Below are 25,879 nucleotides of genomic sequence, written 5' to 3'. Positions count from 1 at the left end.
TTGGTCATTCTCCACCACCCTTGGGGGCATCTCCCATTTTGACCTCGGGACTTCCAGATTATACTCGGCACAGATGTTCCTGTACACTATGCCGGCCACTTGGTTATGGCGTTCCATGTATGCCTTGCCTGCTAGCATCTTGCACCCTGCTGTTATGTGCTGGATTGTCTCTGGGGCATCTTTACACAGCCTGCACCTGGGGTCTTGCCTGGTGTGATAGACCCCAGCCTCTATGGATCTTGTGCTCAGAGCTTGTTCTTGTGCTGCCATGATTAGTGCCTCTGTGCTGTCTTTCAGTCCAGCTTTGTCCAGCCACTGGTAGGATTTCTGGATATCAGCCACCTCCTCTATCTGCCGGTGGTACATACCGTGCAGGGGCCTGTCCTTCCATGATGGTTCCTCGTCTCCCTCCTCTTTCTTGGGTTTCTGCTGCCTGAGGTATTCACTGAGCACTCGGTCAGTTGGGGCCATCTTCCCAATGTATTCTTGGATGTTCGTTGTCTCATCCTGGACTGTGGTGCTGACACTCACCAGTCCCCGGCCCCCTTCCTTCCGCTTAGCGTACAGCCTCAGGGTGCTGGACTTGGGGTGAAACCCTCCATGCATGGTAAGGAGCTTTCTTGTCTTACCATCCGACTACACTTCTCCAGTCCGAACGACATTCCAATGTCATTGCTGTATAGCCTGGTAGTGTGGATCAGTGAATCGATGTCTATATATATACACACACATATATATACATTAATTGTGTTGATCACCCAGGATACATTGGGCACAGATTGAAGATTGTTAAAGGGAGTCTTTGAGGATTCTCAAATCGTCATAGCAACAGTGAGCAACAGTGAGCAAAACTGTGTTTTCTAAAGAAGGCTGCGTATTTATGACTGGATACATCTGATCTTTAGTCTATGATACACTTAGACTACCATAGATTACCACAAGCAGAGAAAAAGCTCATTTAACAATGTCAGCAACATGACACCAAATCTGACGTTCAGCTAAACTCTATTTCACAGATGATCCCTTAGCTTTAGAGATTATTTAACACACTCTTTAAAGAGTTTTACTGAAGCAAATTAACATCAGGTTGAGTTCTAAAGTGAATAAAATGTAAATTATCCACTAACCACCTCCTGCTTGTGCTTCCAAAGTCTTTTACTTACCATTTCTGCAAGTTGTCTGAAAATTCTTCAGTTGTTATTGTGAAGATTGTGAATCCATTTTGATTTTTCTGGGTTAAAACCCATTTATCCCAATTTAAACCTTAATTTGTTCCCCATATGTGTAATGATGGCAGTGATGAGCACGCTGCTTCAAAAGAGAGAGCCACAGCACTGCAGCGTTTTCTGATTACTTACCTTAACTTGATATCACACTGAAGCATTTCCAGAACAGACACAACAGAGCTTGATAGCTGAGTGTTTTGTGATACCAAACTGCATTTGCACAACAATACACAGAGACATCTATTGTTGAAGAGGAACAGAGACCAGTTTCTTCACTGACAAAATAGACCAAAATGCAACACAACCTCATATCATAATTCAAAACAAGGAACCCTCTTTTTTGTGATCTGAACCATTGTAAAGGCTAAATAAAGGGAGTGCTAACCCTCTCCTCACTGTCTGGGATGTGCTTAAAGGCATTTGCGGTCATCAGAAAATCACTAACTAAAACAGATGCACAGAAGCAGATTTTTGAGTGGGGTAAGGGAAGTAAATTACAACACTTCATCAGAAAACCGCTCCTGGAATGAGATGGACGTCAAAGATTGATGATATTAAAGGATGCGAGCATAATGAGGGAGGGGATTGATGGTTAAAAGCGCCTGCTTAAGGGCACCAGTGCATCTGCTGTCCTCCTTCTGCAGGACACAGCATCATCACACCGATTTCAGCTCCGGCACTGCGAAATCCTTCACTTAAATGAAGCCTGCCTGCACATCGACAACAGGCAGAGCAGTAATGAGACAGCACATCATTTCAATGTTCAGCTTGCAGGAGACACAGGCTGTAGATGCTGTGAGCAGATGTTTGACAAGACCTGAATGAGGATACAGAGCAGCCGAAAAACAACTATTTTTAGAGAGACTGAAGCTCATTTCTGAATTGTCACATGCTGGATGTGTTCAAGAAACATTATCGAGTCTCTCTAAAGTTTTCATTCTCCCGTTTTAGTCTTTAAAAATCCTGGCAAATACGTCTCTACCTCCTGTTTCTGGAAAAAGAAGTAATACAGAAGATGAGGTCAGCCCACTCTCATCAGTACTTTAGCAAATGTGTAATTACTTTGTCAGCAAGGGGCTTAAATTGCCTACCATGCTTTAAAGATTTAGTTTAAGGTTAAGTGTTATCCATCATTTCATCGCACGTTCCATTTTAGCTCTTTTACTATACAGGCTAATTCCACATTGGAATACATTTCGCCTGTGGGGAGTTTAATTTGTATTAGTGACAGATCACTACTGCACCACGAGATGGGAACGAGAAGAGACGCTGCATCCAGGCTCTGTGTGTTTTAGAGCTGCGGTGGGTTCATTCAGTTCAGTTTGCTCTCGAAGCCCAAACACATGAATCTTACAGTGTTTTGTCAAACAAAGGAGCCAATTTATCAAATGTCTCAACATTGTGCTTACTTGTTTTCATCTCACCCTTCAAATTATTTTTGTCTTTTGTTCTCTGCGAAGAGCTGTTTAATGGACCTGCTCATTCAAAACATTGTTTCACTTCTGTTTATCTGTCACTGCTCCATGATGGAGATATCAGTATAAAAGCCACAGAACAGCAACTCTTCAGTACGAACGTTGTTCATGTTTTAGACCATGTAGGTATACTAAAACCACAGCAGTTTGCTGCTGATTGTATCAGTCACGCCCAGTTGTTCCTGTGATATCTCTTTTAAAACACTGTTTTTCACTTGTTGCTTTAATAGAAAAGTAGAAACCACAAGTAGAACAACAACTCCTATAAGTATACCTGTTTAACTGCCCACTATCACAGTATCTAATGAGACAATCACATGGCAACAGCTCAGTCCATTTAGGCATGCGGACATCGATTATCTGATTACACAACAACCATCTGTAGGGTTTACTTGTTTCCGCTGCAGAAAAAAACTTTTTTATCCATCCATAAGTCAAAATTTCAACTTACTTGGCAGCAATCTAGCTCACAGGGAAATCATAAGCGGCAAGCTTAAATACAGCAGCCCGGGTTCCTTTGAGGCATGCCTTTCCCCACTCTCTCTCCCTGCTTTCCTGCATGCTCTTCACTATCTGGCTAATAAAGAGAAAAAAAATTCAGCTCACTAACTTGAAATTTCACTTTTTGGGGGGTAAGTTTGAGTTGGTGAAATTTTGACTGGATGGATGGCAAAAAATCATTTTCAGTAGTGGAAACAAGCTTCCATACTCGAGAGAGAATGGTGCGAAAAAGAGAAAATATACAGAAAATATCTATGAAAGAGGTCAAGCTGACAGGAAGGCTATAGTTACTAAAAAAAACAAAAACAAAAAAAACAAGATCCACCTCATCCACGGTATACAGAAGAGCATCTCTGAATGCAGAAGTCCACACTTAGTGTCACTATTGTAACAAAAAAAAAAAAAAGAAAGAAAGAAAGAAACTGAGGCTAAAGTTTTGAGGGGTTTACAAAAGTTGAACAATGGAAGACAATGAGAGTCTCAAGAATTCTGAAGAGTTGGTTGAGTTGCTGCCATATTCAGATGGTGCGTAAAGAACATGCTGGTGGTGTAATGATGTGAGGAACATTTTCTTTGCAATCTGTGCCCCCTGGTACAAAGCAAGTAACATTTAAACACCACAGCCCACAGAAGTATTGTTGTTAACCATGTCCATCCCTTTGTTCTGTGCCTAATGCCTAATAATACCTAAGTGGCCAATGAGTTCATTATTCATGTAACATAAATATATGTGTGTGTGTGTGTGTATATATATATATATATATATATATATATATATTTAAAATACTATAATTATGTTTCCATATTTATATCCTCAGGGTGTTCTTAGAGACGTGTCAAAGTGTGATCAGATGATGAACTTTGATTAAATATCAAGTACCATTAAGTACCATCAGACAGGACGATCTAAGTTTTATTTCTAACTAGATCTTTTGCTTATTTGTGGTTCTTTATTTATTGCGGCAGTTTGAGGGCTACACAGCAGATAGACCAGAGTATTATACAGTGAAGCTTCAAATACAAGCCTCACGAGGGAAAACCTGACTGCAAAATGGCAATAATAGCCATTATCGGCATTGCCTGAGAGACAGAAGTTTATGCTAAGCAGGAGCTGGATGTCAAATGCACTGCTCTTAATGTTAAGCTAAAAATAAAACAACAAACACTCCACAGCAACAGGCAACTCATTTCCCTGACAAGTGCAAATACTCATGGAGAAATACTGCAGTCACTCAGTAATATATTTAAAACATCTTTTATTTTGCCATTATAAAATTCAATCTGGATAGAAAAAATATCTTTATTTTTTTAAAACATCTAGCACATTAAAAGAGAGTGAGCATGGTACTACAGATCTGAAATACAACATTGCAGGGATTTTTTTTTTTAAAGTGATACTTCTTTTATTACTTCTGGTGCACATATTCTCATGTGTTCTGACCCAATACTGGCTGTTCCAGGTGCTGCTGTAGAAGTATGTTCTTCTTCCCTTATCATCCCTACTGCAAACTCCTCCAGCACACAAAACAAACTTAACTGGGGCAGTGGAGTGTTCAAAGCTTCAGATTTGTGATTATGCTCGTCGAGATGCAATTTTAGTGGGGGGTTTTTTCAAAGCAAAAATGGGCGCAGCAGACAGCCGCGCCGCAACAGATGGGACACCAACAGCACCAGCTCACACCTCGAGGGCCACCTGAAAAGGCAGCGAGTCTGTCTTGAGAGAAATATCACTTTTAAAAAAAAAAAAAAAAAAAAAAAAACTGACACACAGTGTAAACAGCAGAATGTGTTAAAAGCTCTGTAGACATGTAAATGTTCATGTTTTAAAACAGTAGATAAAAAGTTCCTTTATAAATGTATCCAGTTAAAGAGTTTTTAAATTAGTGTTTTCCTTTTCTTTGTGTTTTACATCAAAAGTCAACATAGTCCTTAAAAAAAAAAAAAAAAAAAAAGTGACTTCCACAAAATCCACTTGCCAGCTGTGACTCGCCCTCTTTACACATCAGTGCTGTAAAAAAAAAAAAAAAAAGCTGGAAATGTTTCCGACTTCACAAAAGGTCCAATTTAAAGCACTCACCTGTAAGAAGCCACTTAAGACCGATACCATTTTTCTTTTTCTTTTTTTTTTCTTTTTTAAATCATTACTCAGGTGCCTGAGCCACATGGTGTTTTACACTAAAAACCCAGAAGTGCAAAAATAAATGGTGTGGTTATTTTAATGGCGGCATGTATACAAATAAATTATTCAGACATATTTAAAGGGTATATTTACATTTGCTGTCGATTAAAAGCATCAGAGTTTGACACAGAAGTCCGAACTAACACTGATATTATTAGAAGGATATAAAGTCTACGAGCTGGAGAGAGTTCAACACCAAGTTGTGCTTTTGCTTGTGAAGACAGAGTCTTATGCACAGTTCAGGTGGGTTTCACAATGAATTTGTGAGGTCAAATTACAGCTTCTGAGCAGGACTTCCTGTCGCAACTCTGTTTAGTGTCCATCGCCCTTTCAGAGGTCCCCGGCTCCGGCATCCACAGCAGTCAAGCTTTTATTTGCTTGGTTGTCTACACGCCGCTCTCTTGAGACAAAAAGGAAAGGAGAATACAGTCGTGATTGGTCAACCTCAATCGCTAAAAGGGGGTTTAAGAAATGATGTCGTGAGCATCGCCGTTAGGCCTCGGCCTGTTGGCGACCGGCGGGAGAGGTTTCTTGTAAAACTCTGTGGAGGGAAGGAGAAAAGGTTTGGTTGTGTTAGTACGCAACGCCCACGGAGACCTGAAATACAAATTTCTTTTTAAAAAAGTAAGCACTCAATGGAAGCAACCGTGAAAGATGCTGCACAGACTGGAGGAAAATGAATACAGATGAATACACAGACAAGTCTTTGAGTTGATTTTAGATGTCTGCACCCGTGAAAGATCCACACAAACACATGCCTGGAGAGATGCAGGAGGGAGAGAAAAATAAAGACAACAACGTGGGGTTGAGATGCTAATTAACAGTCAGCGCACGTCTCAAGGCAGAGTTCAGGGTTTCCACTGCAACTTAGAAATCTACCACCAACACTGTGAGACAAACACCAGGCTTCCTCCTTAAAAAGAAAAAAAAAGAAAAAGGAAAACACATGCAAAACTACTATTTCCATGTAGCTTTAATCACTACTGTGTAGAGAAAACACTGATCAGGTGCTGCAGTTAGTGAATGAGTAAGACCAAGTTAGTGACAAACTGCAGATGGTGGGTGGTTAATGCATGCACGTAAACAGCGGTTAACACTGACGGCACAAACAGCTTTACCAGAATGTCCCGTGTCCCCGAGTGGCTCTAGCTTCGGCAGCCTAGAGACTTTGGGCGTGGCCCATCCCACTAAAGAAACAAAATAAAGAAGAGAGGGATGAGGAGAACAGTGAAGGATCCTGAAAAAGAAAGCCATAACTAGCGGATTATCTCACTCCTTAAGATTGAATGTTGCACACAAACAACAAAAACTCACAGGACCACAATGTATTTGTGTGATCTAGAGCTATAAAGCAGCCTATCAAAATGTATTAAATATCTTCCTATAATACCTCTTAAATATAAAGCAACAGGCTTTATATGCATGCTGCTGATTTCTGCAGTTTTGTTTGTTAATAATGATTTCATTTGAGAGTAACCAGCAGGTCCTGTTGTCAGTCTTGGTCATTCAAGGCCTTCTTCCGCTTTTGTTTGTTATTAACGGGGCTCCCATTGCCCTTGTTTAGGTCTTGTCCTATGTCTTTGTCTGTAATTATTTTTGTATTATTAACCATTTCTTGAATTGCAGTAAAATTCTGACATCTCATATATATAGGAACATATTTGGGGGTTTGTCCAGGACTCATGCTGAGCTCAGTTCACATCTATTACGTGCCTGTAATTGTGCGTTGGAAGTCTTTTTCCATCACATTGTCGAGTAAAATAAATTATGTTGTTGGACATTTTGTTTGTTTGTTTTTGGGTTAGTGTCGGTGTGACAGTGTCCATAGTTTATTGTGCAAAATAATTTTTATTGACTGTGGAAAAATTTATGGTATAAATTTGAAAATCCTATGTCAGATTGTTCTCGAGTTAACCTGGGTGTCCACACTGCCTGCCCACATGGCAGTGTGAATACAATACCCCACCAGCCTTGTACGGCTAATGGGTAAAATAAGTTCTGCCAAATCCATCAAACATATCGTATTTCCTGTAGTTCCTTCGCAATAAAAGTCTTGAATAGGAAGTGAAACATAACAGACGTTTTTCCTCACTGAGCCAATTAGTACAATCAGCCAGTTCTGCACAACAGGGTGAGGGGTAGCAGTGGAGAAGCTGCATGTAACAGCAGCTCAATGTGATGAAGTACAGACTGACCTGGAGGCGGAGGAGGGGTGAGGCTCTCCGTTGGTCCGTCCTCTATCCTCAGCGGGTCCACCCTGTGCTTCCTCTTCAGGTGCAGCTTGCTCGTCTTCTTCTTGCTCTGCTCACCTGTCGTGGCTGAATGAACAGACATGTGTTGCAAGTGGAGAATCCAGATGTTCAACACGAGCTTAACTATAACAGCTTTCAGCTTTCAACAGTGGGCCTAAGCAAGTTAAAATTAATGCCCGAAGCCATCATTTCATCCTCTAATGCATCTACTTAAAGTTAAATCACCTTTTATCTATGAGCACTCTGAGCTTAGATCATAATAAGAAGATGATTATCAAAAAGATGGCTTAATTTGACTGCATCTCTCTCTTAAATTTTAAAACATCTTGTTCAATAGTTCACTTTCAAAGTGAAAAGAAGCTCACTCGTTGCAAAGCTGAACAACAACGCTGCCAGCGAAAGCTCTTCAAACACCCCCTCTGCCCTGCACATCAAGGCAGATCATTTTTGTATTCATAAAAACTGTTTCGCACTCTGCTTACTTTTAGAAGACTTTCGAATGCTTTGCCAGAAGACTTAACTAAAGTCGTTTCATCCAATCAACTTTTCCTCAACTGAAACTTTCGACTGAATTTGTTCTAACAACTCAATTTCCGAGCTTGGGAGATCCGGGCGTCCTGAAACTCACCTGGAGTGTTGTTCTCTAGTGTTTGTCTCATGTCGCCCTGCTCCTTCTCCTCCTCCTCTTCCTCTTGATCAGTGGCTGCCCTAGGGCTGTTACCCCTTCCCTCCTGCAGCTCTTTTTGCCTCTTCCTTTCCTTTTCTTTATCCTCGTTCTGAAGAAAACATGAAAGTAAAGGGCTCTCTGAAGCACTCTAACTTTAGAGTCTCAACAACATAAACCAGAGTAATAAACTATCAGCCCCAGAGTGTACACACGACTCACTTCAGAAATCATGCTCTCTATTGGCTGAAAGGGGCTCTGAATGTACTCATCATCGGGCTCATCTTCTTGGATGGGCCTTCCCTCTCGCTCTGCCTCCTCCCGCTCCTGTCGCTCTCTGCGGACAGATAAGATGTTAACCTTTCTGCTTAATGATACGCTCCTCCTTGGTAGCGGTGTCACATTTATAAAAAATTGATCTAAGATCACATTTGATTAAAATGTGCATTTGTTCTAGCTCGTAGTTCAGTCACTGGCAGCAAGGTTGCCCTTTTCTAATAGAGGCAATAATTTATTTAGGGATAAATATCTCTTTGCAGACACTTTTGTAACCTTTGGCCTTTTAACATTTCTACTGCTCCCAGAGCTTTACTCAACATTTCTGACCATCTCCTCCCTCCTGTTATGCTTCAAAAAATTTCTGTCTTAGACTTTTCCACTTTATAGTTTAACCTCTTCCACATTTTGTTTGCCACACTGACTTCTGCTGCGTCCTCACCTCTCCTCTCGTATCCGCCGTACTCTCTCTGCCCTCTCTTTCTTGTCTTGCTCCTCCAGAGCGCGCTGCTCAGCAGTGTCCTTCTGCACTCGCTCGGTGATGGCTTCATAGTCTTTGGCAATGTTGCTGAGCAGCCAGTTCAGGCCCTTCTTGATGGACTTGTCAACCTTTTTCCCATAGCCTAAAACGGCTGAGCATGGTTCCTGTAGAAGAAATGTACATTGAGGTTAAAACATTAACATCACCTCCAAAACAGCACAAACTTTTAACCGATGCAAATGTAGCTTTGCACCCACTAGATTAACAGGTCATCTTCACTGTTTTAAAAAAAAAAACTCAAAGCCATACTTTCTGTCTATAAATTCAGTTCACAAACACTTACAATCTGACAGAGACACTTGTTCTCATTAACAAGCTTCTCTAAGGACAGGTTCTCAATGATGTCAGCTTCAGCCAGTGCTCCCTCCTGGTCTTGTTTGTTTGCAAGTCTGAAAACAGAAAGGAAAAAACAAGACGTGTTGGTTATGGCCATCAACAGATCTCTGTTCATTCCACCGTCCATTAGTTTTGTTTCCACCTAGCTCCATAACAGTTCATCAGTATAGCTGGGGACCCAAATAAGTGCAGTGCCAAGTTTGAGGTCTTCTCATATTTGGCCTGCAAGTACCAAGGCATAGTGCTACCTGCTCCACTCTGTGTGCAAGAAAAGTTTAACCAACAAGAGGACAGAGAAAAACAAAATAATAGAGAGCTCAGCAAAAAGTTCCCATTTTTTTCAAAATCTGATGGTCTGAAACTCTCATAAAGGTAGATGGATGACTCGCTATAGTCTGTGTTTTTTTTAATCCACATTATATAATTTTGTCTTTGATTTCCAGCAAAAGGCCTAAATCATGTTGTTTGGATGAACAGTCCTCCAAAACTCTAGACACACACACACAGAGTGTATCCTCGTTTATACACAGGTAATTCAGTAACTTGCCAATTAGCAACTTGCTAATTCACACAGTGTGATGCATTTAAGGAATACCCATAAATTGTGGCTGCGAACAAACCTCAGTTAACCTCCCTTTGAATGGGCCATTGGCTGGTATATAAACAGCTTAATATTTTCACTACATTTCCTGAAGCAATCCAACTCACCCAGTCATTAAAGAGAAAGGTAAGGTAGTTCCAAGGACACTTATCAGACTCAATTTTTTGCAAGGTGCATAATTACAATGTCTGGAAATCTTATTGAAATCTGTTCTGATTGTGACTTGCTCATTAAAGCACTCTGCATACCTGGAAACACACTTAACTCTCATCTCTGCAGCCAGCATGTTGTGTCCTGATTACTGATTAAACAGATGCCTGCAGGAATCAACCTGCAGTGCACCCCGCATTCAACAAAATTGAAGCGAGGGCTGAGGCTTCAAATCTGGGCAATTTCTCTATTATCTCCATCTATTTCAGCTTACCCTCTGCACTTTGCTGGTCGTTCTGTTTTCCCTCATGTGCATAGGCAATCTCAAAGTAAATTCTACTCAAAAGCTAATGATGTTATTTATTCAGAGAACTCACACTAGCACAGGCTTGCCAGCGATGCGTGGGTGCTGAAGGACCTCAGCCATGGTCTCTCGCGTCTCCTGGATCCGCTGGACATCGCTGGAATCGACCACAAACACCACACCGTGCGATTCCGAGTAGTAATTTTTCCAGATTCCCCGGATTCTTTTCCCGCCCCCCAGGTCAAAGATGGTCACTTCGAACTTGCCCTGCTTCAGGTCGACTTTGGAAAAGCCCACTGTGGGAGCGACGTCCCGCGGATTGTCTGAAAACACGAGCAGGTAGAGGTCACGCATCCGCAACGAGGTCAATAAAACATGATTCTGCAAACTGGATTCTCACCTCCCTGAATTCCCCGCACCGTGGCAGTCTTCCCTGCATTATCCAATCCCACCATCACCAGAGTCACCTTCCTATAAGATAGGAAACGGGAAAACATAAATATAGGTGCACACAAACGGGTCTACCACATTGCACAGAGCCTGGATGGAGTCTGTGAGCAAAAGAGGCTGCATGGCATTAGCTCTCATGACTCAATTGGGGCCACAGATAAGCCACTTTATAATCTGAACGCAATCAGACAGTGAGTCAACAACAGTCACATTGTGAACTGACACAAATAACGCATGACAACATTGCTGCGGATTGACTCCAATTAATACCTGTAATTGTTTTATTAACACCTGGTCGACTGTAGAACTTGTAAATTTGCATACTTCAAATTAACAGCAGAATAAAATGATCACAGTCTTGTTTTTTAATCCTCTTTTTATTTCCATTAGAGAGCTGCAGTCAGCAGCAGTGGCCATTGTGAATATTTAAAAAACATGCCTTAAATGAACACTGGCAAACAAAGAAACAGATGCACAATCAGTCATCTGTGCAGCTGTGCGCACACCTGGGTGGCCAGCTGGGAGGCTAATCTGGAGCTCTGACAGTCTTGGTGGAAAATTTTCATATGCAAGCATAAAAAAACTTTTCTGAAAGCAATGCAAGATTTGCACCAAAATTAGCTACACTTGCTTAAAAAGGGTCATAATCACACTGTGACGACACTTAGCTTCAACTGAAGGAAGGAAAACAATGAGAGACGCGGCACTTCACTTACACTGGACGCTTATGCTGTAATCATAACCCAAATCTTGAGGTTTACATCAAAGCTCCCAGCATACATAAATAAATAAATGGGAAGAAACAGGCGAAAATATTAAACTGAGGAAACACACACTGAAACGGAGCAAGCTGACATGATAATAAAGCTCAATTGTAGACTTACACAGGACCTGTTCTTCATTTCCTAGCTGCATACTTAACTTTGACACTTTCGCCGAAAATACATCAACCGCACTATCCATCTAACCGTCTTCTGGAGCCAACCGGCCTTCATCAGGGTAGGCTCTCGGCATAAACCTCCCAAAAGCAGAAACAAAGGGTGAGGCACTGTCTCCCTGCTGTCCCCTAACCCACAGCCATCAGTCCTGGCTGCTGTGAATACCTCATGGTGACAGGTCAAACTGAAGAGCCCTGCTGAACCACCTGGCTGCGGGATTAGGTGAGGATTTCTGATTAAGTCCAAAGGATGAGATCCTTCACACGTACCACGTGAGTTAAGCACTGTCAATTACATTTTGCTGGTCTTGCTGCTTTGTACGGTGGGTCTGAAGTAGTCTAAAGGGTCCACAAAAAGCCTCATGGCTTAAAAAAAACGAACAGCTAACACAAACAGCACAGAACAAATCTCTTTCACTAGCCATCAGATCACTGTACAAAACACATTTCTGTCTTCTCTTTATTAAGGTGACATTGTTTATATACTTGCTTTTACAATCATGTTGAAACCTCTTGATTTTTTCCCCTCTTATCATCTTGTATGGAAAAACGTATGATGCTGCTTCATAACTAACAGAGAGAGCCGCACTGTACAGTGTTTATTTACATGGCTCTACAGCAGCGGTCCCCAACCTTTTTTGGGCCACGGACCGGTCTTTAAGGTGTCGCGGATAAATACAACAAAATATTACTAATACCGCTAAAAACCAAGAAAAAAAAAAAAAAAAAAAAAAATTATATATATATATATATATATATATATATATATATATATTTATTAGGGGTGCAACGATACACAAAATTCACGGTTCCGTTCGGTTCGATACTTTGGTGTCACGGTTCGATATTTTTTCGATACAAAAAAATGTTCATGCATTTTTAATTTGTCATTTATTAAAATTATAAATATATATTTTAACTCAAAAGTACAGTTTTTAAATTTAACCCTAACCCTTGTGCGTGTTTTTTTATTTTGACAGCGAATGCGCACCTGCGGACCACTTATGTGCAGCCCTGGTTATTTAGCTCATCATATCGCAGCCACAGAAATTCTTTTGTCCATGAAACCATAAAGCTGCACTTTCTTTTTGCCTTATAGTCTGATTTGTCATAACTTCTCCGTTTTGTGGTAAGCTTTTCTTTGGCTGTCACTTCTTCACCCTGACCTGTCTTATTTGGCTCAGCAGAACTGAAATGCTTTTACACGCTCACTCACATAAGCTCAGCGATTCTCTGCGCGATCAACCTCTCACATGTGTAAGCTGCGGGAGATTTCACTTGTCATGTTTGCATAGTAAGCTAACGATTAATAAGACGATGTCAGAGGAATTGGTGCACAAATTATCATCACTCACAGATCAGTGCTGTCGCTCTCTATACACAGTTCGCACGATTGCAAAGTGAAAGCAAAAAAACAAGCGCAAATTCAAACGCGACTTCAATATGTCACATATTGACAGTGGCTCACCGATGCCAATGACATAATTACCCAGCTACATTTCTGAAAGAATGCAAAAGCATTGACATATATTTTTCCTACAATAGCCCGACGGGCAGGGAAGAGAAAGATTTTGGTAGCCCGACTGAAAAAAATCGCTAGCTCCAGGACGTCGGGCTAGCGATATTGCAAGCCCTGTATCTGATTGAGGAATCACTCATCTTTGGAAAAGAGAGTTTATTACAGAGAAATGGCTCTTTCCAAAATAAAAGCTATACTATCCGCTTCTTCTGGGCTATATTCTCAGCAGCATAAGGAGAATCATGTGCTAACAGCTGTCTAAATGACTCGGCTAAAGTTAGTAGCATGCTTGTTGTTTTTGTCTTTGCACTAGGATGATGTCGGCGTAAATGTGCAGTCATATTCGTTGTGTTCCCACTAGTGCTTTCAGGTTAATCTCGTTGAAATGACCTTAACGCCACAACACGGCAAATCTCCGTTAACGAGCTACCGCCGATCGCTCCGTGCATGGGGCTAGACGGCCAACATGTTAACGAGCTAACTGCGCTAACACACTAGTTCACACCAATGTAATTGAGCATTGCATGGCACATCCAACATACTGTTTTACTTTAGTCCATGACTCGCTTACCTTCAGGGTCATACGTCACATGAAAACCAAAATAATTCCAAACGCCAGATCTGAATGAGGTTCAATTTGCCTGTTGCAAGTAGAGCTTAACTTCTGTCTCGCTAGCTTGCCCTGCGCTCTTCCTTCTGACTATGCTGTCTGTGTTGAGCGCTCAGTGGATCTGCGCTCGACAGTGCAGCCTAGGCGGAGTAGTCGAACACAGATTCACTGAGCGCTCAACACAGACAGCATCGTCAGAAGGAAAATTGATAAAATAAATTACAAATGTTGTATTGTTCGATACATATGCGTACCGAACCGAAAGCACTGTATCGAACGGTTCAATATCGATACGAATATCGTTGCACCCCTAATAAATATATAACACCCAGCACGCCCCTGCGGGCGGTTTATCCTTCAAGCTCGGGTCCTCTACCAGAGGCCTGGGAGCTTGAGGGTCCTGCGCAGTATCTTAGCTGTTCCCAGGACTGCGCTCTTCTGGACAGAGATCTCCGATGTTATTCCCGGGATCTGCTAGAGCCACTCACCTAGCTTGGGAGTCACCGCACCTAGTGCTCCGATTACCACGGGGACCACCGTTACCTTCACCCTCCACATCCTCTCGAGCTCTTCTCTGAGCCCTTGGTATTTCTCCAGCTTCTCGTGTTCCTTCTTCCTGATATCGCTGTCATTCGGAACCGCTACATCGATCACTACGGCCGTCTTCTTCTCTTTGTCTACCACCACTATGTCCGGTTGGTTAGCCACCACCATTTTGTCCGTCTGTATCTGGAAGTCCCACAGGATCTTAGCTCGGTCATTCTCCACCACCCTTGGGGGCATCTCCCATTTTGACCTCGGGACTTCCAGGTTATACTCGGCACAGATGTTCCTGTACACTATGCCGGCCACTTGGTTATGGCGTTCCATCTATGCCTTGCCTGCTAGCATCTTGCACCCTGCTGTTATGTGCTGGATTGTCTCAGGGGCATCTTTACACAGCCTGCACCTGGGGTCTTGCCTGGTGTGATAGACCCCAGCCTCTATGGATCTTGTGCTCAGAGCTTGTTCTTGTGCTGCCATGATTAGTGCCTCTGTGCTGTCTTTCAGTCCAGCTTTGTCCAGCCACTGGTAGGATTTCTGGATATCAGCCACCTCCTCTATCTGCCAGTGGTACATACCGTGCAGGGGCCTGTCCTTCCATGATGGTTCCTCGTCTCCCTCCTCTTTCTTGGGATTCTGCTGCCTGAGGTATTCACTGAGCACTCGGTCAGTTGGGGCCATCTTCCCAATGTATTCTTGGATGTTCGTTGTCTCATCCTGGACTGTGGTGCTGACACTCACCAGTCCCCGGCCCCCTTCCTTCCGCTTAGCGTACAGCCTCAGGGTGCTGGACTTGGGGTGAAACCCTCCATGCATGGTAAGGAGCTTTCTTGTCTTTATGTCAGTGGCTTCTATCTCCTCCTTTGGCCAGCCTATTACCCCAGCAGGGTACCTGATCACGGGCAGGGCGTACGTGTTGATGGCCTGGATCTTGTTCTTACCATTCAGCTGACTCCTCAGGACTTGCCTGACCCTCTGCAGGTACTTGGTGGTTGCAGCCTTTCTAGCGGCCTCTTCATGGTTCCCATTTGCCTGCGGGATCCCCAGGTACTTGTAACTGTCCTCTATGTCTGCAATGTTGCCTTCTGGTAGTTCAATCCCCTCAGTTCTAACTACCTTCCCTCTCTTTGTTACCATCCGACTACACTTCTCCAGTCCGAACGACATTCCAATGTCATTGCTGTATAGCCAGGTAGTGTGGATCAGTGAATCGATGTCTCGTTCACTCTTGGCATACAGCTTGATGTCATCCATGTACAGGAGGTGGCTGACAACTGCTCCGTTCCGTAGTCGGTATCCGTAGCCAGCCTTGTTAATGATCTCACTGAGGGGGTTCAGGCCTATGCAGAACAGCAGTGGGGACAGAGCATCTCCTTGGTAGATCCCGCACTTGATGGTGACTTGTGCTATGGGCTTGGAGTTGGCCTCTAGTGTTGTACGCCACATCCCCATCTGGAGGCATTGAGTCATAGGCCTTCTTGTAATCAATCCAGGCAGTGCACAGGTTGGTCAGTCTGGTCTTGCAGTCTCGGCTGACTGTTCTGTCTACCAGTAGCTGGTGTTTTGCGCCTCTGGTATTCTTGCCAATTCCTTTCTGTGTCCCACTCATGTATTGACCCATGTGCCTGTTCATCTTAGCCGATATGATGCCTGACAGGAGCTTCCATGTAGTACTGAGGCAGGTTATTGGTCGGTAGTTGGAGGGGACCGGTCCCTTCTTGGGGTCCTTGGGGATCAGGACCGTCCGACCTTCGGTTAGCCATTCCGGGTGTCTCTCGTTAACTAGCAGCTGGTTCATTTGTGCTGCCAGACGCTCGTGGAGTGCAGTCAGCCTCTTTAGCCAGTAGGCGTGAACCATGTCGGGCCCTGGTGCTGTCCAACTCTTCATACTGGAGACCCTTTCTTGGATATCTGCCACTGTGATGGTTACTGGACCCTGTTCAGGGAGGTCGCTGTGGTCTGCCCTCAGATCCACTAGCCACTGAGCATTGCCGTTATGGGTTGCGTCCTTCTCCCATATGCTCTTCCAGTATTGCTCCATCTCCAGCCTTGGTGGTGCTGTTCTCTTATTATTGTTCCCTTGCCACTGAGAGTACACCTTTTTCTCTGGTGTACCTCCTCAAGCGGCTGGCCAAGGCTGTGAGTCTTTGCTTGGCAGTTTCCAAGGCCTCAGGTATGGACAGCTTGCTGTATTTCTTATGCACCTTCTTTGTCGCACCTTTCTGCAACTCCGTTAGTTGGCTAACCTCCCTCCGTGCTACTTTGATCTTGCCCTCTAGCCTCCTTCTCCATGGAGGGTACTGCCCCTTGTGGCTGTTCAACTTGTAGCCAAGCATCTCACTGATCACTGCTGCCGTATTGTAGATCAGCTTGTTAGCGCACTTGGGGCTATGTACCCAATCTCGGGTGGGGGTCGGGTCCTCCTTGCCGTAGCATTTGTGTTGTACCTCGTCAATCTCTAGCTGTGAGAGCAGTCCCTTCTTTCGAATGTTGGAACACTGAGCTACTAGTTGTTTCGCCGTCATTGTGGATGTTGGGTATCGAAGAATCCATAGGTCCGTCATCCTATTCATGTAGCCCCTTCCGCCGGGGTTACTTGCATAGTAGCATTCCAACAACGCCCTGTTTTCGTCTCTTGCCCACCGATGCCTTCTTGTTCCAGTAGCCCACTTTTCGTCAGGGTGCCCTGGTTCCTCAACACCTGACGCGGACCTTGTTGATCTGGGCGACGTCCGAGCCGGCATGCCTTCATATTTATCTGTCCCGATGCCTTCATATTTATCTGTGTCATATATATATATATATATATATATATATATATATATATATATATATATATATATATATATATATACACACATACACACACACACACACACACACACATACATATTAGGGGTGCAACGATATTCGTATCGATATTGAACCGTTCGATACAGTGCTTTCGGTTCGGTACGCATATGTATCGAACAATACAACATTTGCAATTTATTTTATCAACTTTCCTTCTGACGATGCTGTCTGTGTGGAGCACTCAGTGAATCTGCGTTCGACTACTCCGCCTAGGCTGCACTGTCGAGCGCAGATCCACTGAGCGCTCCACACAGACAGCATCGTCAGAAGGAAGAGCGCAGGGCAAGCTAGCGAGACAGAAGTTAAGCTCTCCTTGCAACATGGCAAATTGAACCTCCCCCACCCTCATTCAGATCTGGCGTTTGGAATTATTTTGGTTTTCATGTGACATATGACCCTGAAGGTAAGCGCGTCATGGACTAAAGTAAAACAGTATGTTGGATGTGCCATGCAATGCTCAATTACATGGGTGGGAACTAGTGTGTTAGCGCAGTTAGCTCGTTAACATGTTGGCCGTCTAGCCCCATGCACGGGGCTATCAGGGGTAGCTCGTTAACGGAGATTTGCCGTGTTGTAGAGCTGCTCAATTAATCGAATTTTAATCACGATTACGATCTGGGCTTTCAACGATCATTAAAAATGACTGAGCCGATTATTAGCCCCTCCCTCATTTATCCGCGACACCTTAAAGGCCAGTCCGTGAAAATATTGTCGGGCATAAACCGGTCCGTGGCGCAAAAAAGGTTGGAGACCGCTGATTAAGAGGACCCGAGGGAAGCTCGGAAAGCTAAGCAGAAGTTATTTGGAGAGGAGAGTGACTGCCGCTGGTTGAAAAGAGTTTAAAAAAAAAAAAAAAAACTTCAGTGGTGTTGCACACCATTTTATATTATTTTTTAAAAGTCATTGTTAACCCTTTAAAGCCGGTCAGAGCAGCACGCTCCATTTTGCGTAACTATTTTTAAATCCCTGTAGAACCTGAACCGTGTAAGCTAGCGCAATAATTTGTTTTGCATATGAAACCGGAGGAGTTGTACTTACATCTTATGCCATCAGCTTGTCCTCGGTCACGGTTTCGTTCCACATATAGCTTTGCAAAAATTGCATAAAAAGCGCTTGCAGGAACAAAAACATAATATTCCAGAAACACGCTTTGCCGTTCCTATCAGCTGTTCGTAACACTTCCCACAGTGAAATGATGCACATGCTGTTTTCTTTGCAAATTTGCATCATAGGATTGTTTTTTGTTTTTCCTGCAGTATATAAAAATTGCTGTATCTCCAAAATAAAACTATGAAGACACTCAAAATAAATTTCCTGTGGTGGGAAACTATTTTTTGCAACTTTATTGTATTTAAAGTTTTGAGGGATAAACCTCTTAAATTTCTCCAAGTAGAAATATATGTAAACAAAACAAAAGCGATTTTAAATTTTTTTTGTAGTTTATTGCACTTTTTTGCAATTTATGTAATTACTATGGACTTAATGCATACATATTATTAAAATATGGGCTATAACAGTTGTATTGATGTATAGCAACTTGAAATGCTCCCACAAATGGCACTACAGCATGTAAAAAAAATAATATAAGCTCTGGTGGACTTGGTTCTATAGTAGGTCTTAAAGGGTTAAATAAATATCGTCAAATAATCGTGATCTCAATTTCAGTGAAAATAATCGTGATTATCATTTTTGCCATAATCGAGCAGCCCTACCGTGTTGTGGCGTTAAGGTCATTTTAACGAGGTTAACCTGAAAGCACTAGTGGGAACACAACGAATATGACTGCACATTTACGCCGACATCATCCTAGTGCAAAGACAAAAACAACAAGCATGCATGCTACAAACTTTAGCCGAGTCATTTAGACAGCCGTTAGCACATGATCCTCCTTATGGGGACCTGATATGTTTAATATGCTGCTGAGAATATAGCCCAGAAGAAGCGGATAGTATAGCTTTTATTTTGGAAAGAGCCATTTCTCTGTAATAAACTCTCTTTTCCAAAGATGAGTGATTCCTCAATCAGATACAGGGCTCGCAATATCGCTAGCCCGACGTCCCGGGGCCAGCGATTTTTTTCAGTCGGGCTACCAAAATCTATCTCTGCCCTGCCCGTCCGGCTATTGTAGGAAGGAAAAATATATGTCAATGCTTTTGCATTCTTTCAGAAATGTAGCTGGGTAATTATGTCATTGGCATCGGTGAGCCACTGTCAATATGTGACATATTGAAATCGCGTTTGAATTTGCGCTTGTTTTTTTGCTTTCACTTTGCAATCATGCGAACTGTGTATAGAGAGCGACAGTACTGATTGGTGAGTGATGATAATTTGTGCACCAATTCCTCCGACATTGTCTTATTAATCGTTAGCTTACTACGCAAACATGACAAGTGAAATCTCCCGCAGCAAGCTTAAACATGTGATAGGTTGATTGCGCAGAGAATCGCTGACCGTTATGTGTGTGTGTGTAAAAGCAGCAGGATATATATTTCAGTTCTGCTGAGCCAAATAAGACAGGTCAGGATGAAGAAATGACAGCCAAAGAAAAGCTTACCGCAAAACAGAAAAGTTATGACAAATCAGACTATAAGGCAAAAAGAAAGTGCAGCTTTATGGTTTCATGGACAAAATAATTTGTGGCTGCGATATGATGAGCTAAATAACCAGGGCTGCACATAAGTGGTCCGCAGGTGCGCATTCGCTGTCAAAATAAAAAACACGCACAAGGGTTAGGGTTAAATTTAAAAACTGTACTTTTGAGTTAAAATATATATTTATAATTTTAATAAATGACAAATTAAAAAGGCATGAACATTTTATTTTGTATCGAAAAAATATCGAACCGTGACACCAAAGTATCGAACCGAACCGTGAATTTTGTGTATCGTTGCACCCCTAATACATACATACATACATACATACATACATATATAGATATAGGAGGTTAAATGAGGAACTACAATAATAAAACAAAAATGTTACATGGTAATAAAATAAATGATGTGGTGTGATCTTCTGATATAGAGTAACACGTTGATAGAAAAAATAAATATGTAATACTTAGGTAGAAATGCTATAACACTATAAAACAAAGCCTGAAATCCACACTGTATGAATTCTTTGGTTTATTTTAACTTTAAAAGTTGTTTTATGTTACTTATTTATTAGAAGAAAAACTGCATCTTCAGTATCACAAGATAAAAGATCTAATGGCCTTTAAAAAATAAAAAAGGCCATTTCTTCTGCAAGAAATAAAAAGCTAGAGGGGATTTTTTTTTAAGCTAACTTTAATGGATTATGTATAAACTAACAAAACTGCAAATACAGAACTGTCTCAGCTTTATTAAAAGGTTTATGGCGTGTGATGTGTCGGTGATAGTATCTCATTTACTGTTTCACTGAAAAACGAACTGAATGTATAACAACGAGCAGCTCCACTTTTCGAAGCACCTCAACAGGTTGAAGCTGTCCGTGATTTCGGAGTGTGAAGCACTGATTTTGGGGCATCATATCGTGACCTAACTTACCTTGCAGGCTCCTGCCAGCGTTTTAGCCAGTTGCAACAATTCGCCATCAGGCTAAACATCGCAGTCCGGGTCCGAATGACTGAGTGGTGGTCCAGGTGGGCAGCGACACTCCACTATCCAGCCCTGCTCATCGACTCTTAACCTAAACTAGCTACATGGCGAACTAACCCATCAAAGTGTAAACGTTTAGCTTTTAAATGCCTCACCCAACTTACGTCGGTGAATAATTTAGTCGTTACCGTGTGTTTTCGATAAATATTAGGCTGGAAGACATTATTTTCCAGAAGCTGAACATCCCGTTAAACGAGGCTAGCCAAAGCTAATGTAGTTAGCAATAACGGTATTTGTAGTATCGTTTAGTTTGTAGTGTCCGCAAATACGTGAGTCGTTTACCACTTACATCTGAGCCCTACTCACCAATAAAATGTGCTCGTTTGTAACCAAGCGCATAAATACTGAGTATTTTACTACTGAAATATTCGCTACTTAGCGTTAGCCGATTCCTAGCAGTCTGCTTTGTTTACGCCGTCTTTTCTGCTGCTAGGCTGCGGACGTGCCTTCGTCATCTTCCGTCATCAACAAATCAGCGCCAGCGCAGATTCCGAGCCTGCGCACTCGTTACAATTGTGACCAATCAAATAACCTACTACAGCTATAATGCCGAGGAATAATAATAATTTGTTGTTATTTTTTTAGTATTTAATTAGCTGGAAAAGTGTGTCCACAGTTCAAGCAACTTAATTAAAGAAGTCCAGACGCTTTTCTTTGCAAGCTCCTTTGACCACAGCTAGTACATTTAAATTAGGCCCATGAGTTACATTGCTCTGCAATAATAATACTTATTATTATTATTATTATTATTAACAATAATATAATTGCTCTGTGTTATGCTCTCTGAAGAAAATGAGAAAGAGAAGGGGATGAATGGAGGAACATTGGTGAATCAAAAAGCTCAGGGGGTTATAAGGAGGAGCTGAGGGCAGCTATGAAAAGTTCGAAGACTGGAAAAGCAGTTGGTCCTGGTGGCATACCTGTGGAGGTATGGAGACGTGTAGGAGGTGGGCAGTGGACTTTTTGACCAGATTGTTTAACACAGTCTTGGAAAGTGAGAGAATGCCTGAGGACTGGAGAAGAGGTATACTGGTACTGATTTTGATATGCAGAGCTGTACCACATACAGAGGGATAAAGCTGAGGAGCCAAACCATGAAGATATGAGAAGAGCTGCTGAAGCTAGGTTAAGAAGACAGGTGATGCGTATGAGGATGAGGTGAACCAATAGGTAACGAATAGAACAAATGTCTTGACCTCATTCATCAAAGTCCCTCCAATCAACCAGATTAAACATTTCTACATCAGCAAATATGTATTAAAAATCACATTTCACCATAAACACACAAGCTAAAAGGTGTGAAACAGCACAAAATTAATTAAGCAGTTTGTATTTGTCATGAAATATCAGATGTCTTCCTAATACTTCTTCTAATATCATCTTGCCTCCCTCTACTGGCTCCCTTTATTAGTTTTTTGATATCATCCACTGTACCTGAGCTTTCCCCCCAAAAATTTTGTTTCATATCACCAGAATGGACTCTCTTGAGCTGAGTGAGAAAAGGAGACAAAGACAAACCAAGACACGGTGAGATGTATTTTTAAAGACAAATTATTTCCTATTGCTCCATCAGTTACCAATTCCCTTCATTCTGCCAAAGCACAAAGTTTATTAGATTTTTCCAGCTCGCCCGGGCTGAGTTAGCGGGCTGTTTTGCTGTTAGACTGAATGTCAAGTGTCTTTTAAGGAAAGATGGATTGCACTTTATTTATTCCGAGGCTGAGTTATTTGCCCCAGTTCATCTCGGCAAGTACTCGCTGGTGACTCTGCAGTCGGAGGAGTGAGACACAATGAGGAAAGCACGTCTTTTAGAGAGCCTGTCTGAAGAAACATCATCTCCCTCCCTCCCTCCATCCATCCCTCCCTCCCTCTCCTCCGAGACAACTTCAGCTTAATTTTTATGAGATGTGTCTGCTGCTCTCATAAAGCCACAGTAATCATTTTTATTTGTTTACTGGGATCCAGTGCAGCTCCAGACAAAGAGCTTTGAAATGGAAAAACCAGGCAGCGACTGGTGAAAATTTCAGTTAAAAAAAAAAATCATTAATTCACAGAAATGTTTTATTAATTCATTCATTTTTACCATTGACCCGGTGTAAAAAACCCATTTCTTTAGTCAATAGTGGAAAAAAATGTCATTTAAAATGATTTAGCTGTTTATCTATTACTTAATTACTGTGGTGTAATATGAAGGACAGTGGTAATGGGGTAATTCTACATTCATAGGAAAAGCTGTAAAACTTGTGAAAATACACTTAACAGTTCAAAATCTATGTCCTTCATATATTCCAAAGCATGTAGTGGGCCAGATTGGAGGCCCCCCACCTCTTCTGCACTTTGAATGAACCCAGTTTTTTATTCAAAGTAATATATTTGCAATAAAAAAAAATTTAAAAAGGAAGGCATAAAAATCTGGCATTCTTTTAATATAAGTTCCTTTCCCTGCCTGGTTTTAAATGTAAAAAATGTTTAATATATAAGATCTGTTTTGATTTTTTATGAATGCAAGATTGGGCTCAGATGAATCGGGTTTTAAACAATATGCTGTTCATTGCTGTAGGGTGACCAGATGTCTGGGACTGCAAAGCATTTTTATCCACCCTTCCCTCTTCCCACACACAGAGGCAATGTCCTGCAATTTGATTGGCTGTGGTTTACAATAGTGAACGCTGCCTAAGAAAAGTCTTACTTGAAGAGATGATCCATCCATGCATGTTTCCTGAAATCCAAATACAGGAGTACAACAGTTGTTGCAACAGATACTGAAGCAGAAAACATGAATTGTATACAGACAACACCAGCACCATAAAAAAACTTTACCTTCCATCTATGCTTATAGTAGTTTGGTGGGTTGCAAATGTATTTCATTTATGAATGATCAAAGTTTCTTCCTCTCAGCACATTATGCCCCACAGAGGTGTTATGTTTTAAAATGAACCTGAAAATATTTTTCATGTTTTATATGGACAGAGATGGAAAGAGTACCTTCGGCTCATTGCATTTGAGTTGACCTAAACCTCCACTGACTGACTATCATTCATAAAACTTTTTAAACTTTCACTCAGTTTTCTAGAACTGAGTCTTAAGAATGCTAAAACAAAATAATATAAAATGTCAGTAAATAATTAATCTGACATGTTTTAAATAATTAAAATTGGCAATTAATCATTAATTATATATAAATGTATAAATAAATCTATTAATTATGTAAATGTGTTTTTGATTAATTAAAATGAAAATATATAATTAAATAATTGCCTCAAAATATTGTTTTAAAAACTTAAAACGTATTAGTCTTTACACAAAACTATTTATTTCACTATTTAATTTATTATTTCCTGGTTCTTGTGCTTCAGTGCACCCCATGAAATAAAATAAACAATCATTGCAGCTTGTCAACAGTTGCTAACATCTGGTTACTCTGGCAGACTGATTTTGGAAAATGGATTGATCCAGTGGACATGGGGTTGGCAGGTTTCCCAGAATGCATTTGGAATAAAATCACATCAGCTGTTTCCTCCACCACTGCGAAAGTGCCCTCAAACTGTAAGTACAGTTTTGGAACATGATTTTTCTGTCACCAAATGCATTTTTTAGTTGTTTTTCTAAGGTAAAAATGTAATGGCATAGTCTGAACGAAAATGAATATCTGGCTGGTTTATTGAGAGCCTGTTTGCAAAAATAATTACATTTTTTCATAGCTGTCAGGTCCTGTTAGCATAACAGACAGCTTCCCTCACCCTCTGTCAGCTGACCGGGTGATCAGAGCCCATGGTACCCCTTCCTGATCCTCGCCTCTCAGTGAAGGTTAAACACGGGTGATAGGTGATATCTAACAGGTTATGTTTGGTTTATTTTAGTTTTGTATTCGTTCCCAAGCAAATCAGTTAAGCTGAGATTATTGTTTAATTTCATAACTGTGTATTTTTAGTGAACCATATAGGAATGCTCTCAGAATATATTGAATTGAATCATTTGCACGTCTTTATTTCCTGATGTGCACAGGTCATACTTTTTGTTGAGAACAGCTTGTTTTCAATTAAAACTAACATAAAAAAAAAAATGTAATACATAGGGAGGAAAGTGAGAGCATTTTCACTGGGAGCAGAACCATCTGGACCAGCATGTTGTTCATGCTGGTCATGGATATCCTGACGAGTGATGTCAAGCCTGCTCCAGAAATTATTCAATTGTTTGTTTCTTAATATTTATTCAACTGTATTCAAAACACCAGATGTCTGCTATAAGTTTTGGAAGTCTGGAGTTTAAAAAAAAGAAGAAGAAAGAGCTGTGTGTTTTTTCTTCAGGTAGCAATGGGAGTTACTTGTATAATGTTTTTAAGACAGCTCAGGATGAACTAAGCAGTTGATTCATCTGTAATATTTAATTTGAAATAATGATGTACAGTTGTTTAACACCTTTTTCCAAATCAGTTCAGTGTTTATCCCCTTTCAAAATCATTTTATATCTTTTTATGCCTTTCCCAACTTTGATGGGTGAGTTTGACAAACAAAATTAATTTATGATGCACTGCAGCACAAGAACAATGAAAATAATAAAGTAAATGTGAAATAATAAAATATGTATTTAAATAAAATCCACCCATCAATTATCTTCCACTTAAGATAATAAATGATACTTAATCCAAGATAATTAATGATACATCTTGTTAAATGTATAATGGTTTATTTGTTTCATTTGGATTTCAGTATAGTATAAAAGCCTTTTCTCTGCCTCGTTTCCCACGAGGCCCTTTTTTCTTTGGCACTTTAACGCCCTCTATTGTTTCCGCCATTCTTTAAATTGCTTCCCTGTATGCGGCAT

At 41.3% G+C, this 25,879-nt stretch overlaps 1 protein-coding gene across 3 annotated transcripts; it reads right to left on the bottom strand.

Annotated features, from left to right (window-relative positions):
* Positions 1 to 4,441: 4,441 nt before the first annotated feature.
* arl13b (ADP-ribosylation factor-like 13b) lies at positions 4,442 to 21,514 on the bottom strand. 3 transcript variants are annotated; one of them, XM_012924376.4, is made up of 10 exons: positions 20,945 to 21,514; positions 10,906 to 10,976; positions 10,579 to 10,828; positions 9,398 to 9,503; positions 9,016 to 9,218; positions 8,520 to 8,634; positions 8,262 to 8,409; positions 7,577 to 7,699; positions 6,500 to 6,568; positions 4,442 to 5,922 (listed from the first exon to the last, which is right to left on the bottom strand). In XM_012924376.4, the coding sequence occupies exons 1-10, from the start codon at positions 21,001 to 21,003 to the stop codon at positions 5,846 to 5,848; spliced, it is 1,221 nt and encodes a 406-aa protein (XP_012779830.1). In that variant the 5' UTR covers positions 21,004 to 21,514; the 3' UTR covers positions 4,442 to 5,845. The 3 variants fall into 3 exon arrangements, with proteins under 3 accessions (XP_012779830.1, XP_076736212.1, XP_076736213.1); XM_076880097.1 differs by having other exon boundaries at positions 4,442 to 5,781; XM_076880098.1 differs by lacking the exon at positions 6,500 to 6,568 and having other exon boundaries at positions 4,442 to 5,781; positions 20,945 to 21,513.
* Between the last annotated feature and the right edge of the window lie 4,365 nt (positions 21,515 to 25,879).

Source organism: Maylandia zebra, linkage group LG23 (assembly GCF_041146795.1).
Source record: "Maylandia zebra isolate NMK-2024a linkage group LG23, Mzebra_GT3a, whole genome shotgun sequence".
Taxonomy (NCBI): Eukaryota; Metazoa; Chordata; class Actinopteri; order Cichliformes; family Cichlidae; genus Maylandia; species Maylandia zebra.
This window is presented reverse-complemented; position numbering and strand designations above follow the sequence as displayed.

What these genes read in the sequence shown, in the direction of transcription:
- arl13b (XM_012924376.4), bottom strand. Translation starts at nt 21,003, where the DNA reads ATGTTTAGCCTGATGGCGAATTGTTGCAACTGGCTAAAACGCTGGCAG. An exon ending in CGCTGGCAGGAGCCTGCAAG is followed by an intron (nt 10,977 to 20,944) that starts GTAAGTTAGGTC and finishes CCTATCTTATAG; the next exon opens with GAAGGTGACTCTGGTGATGG. An exon ending in ACAAGTGTCTCTGTCAGATT is followed by an intron (nt 9,219 to 9,397) that starts GTAAGTGTTTGT and finishes TTTCTTCTACAG; the next exon opens with GAACCATGCTCAGCCGTTTT.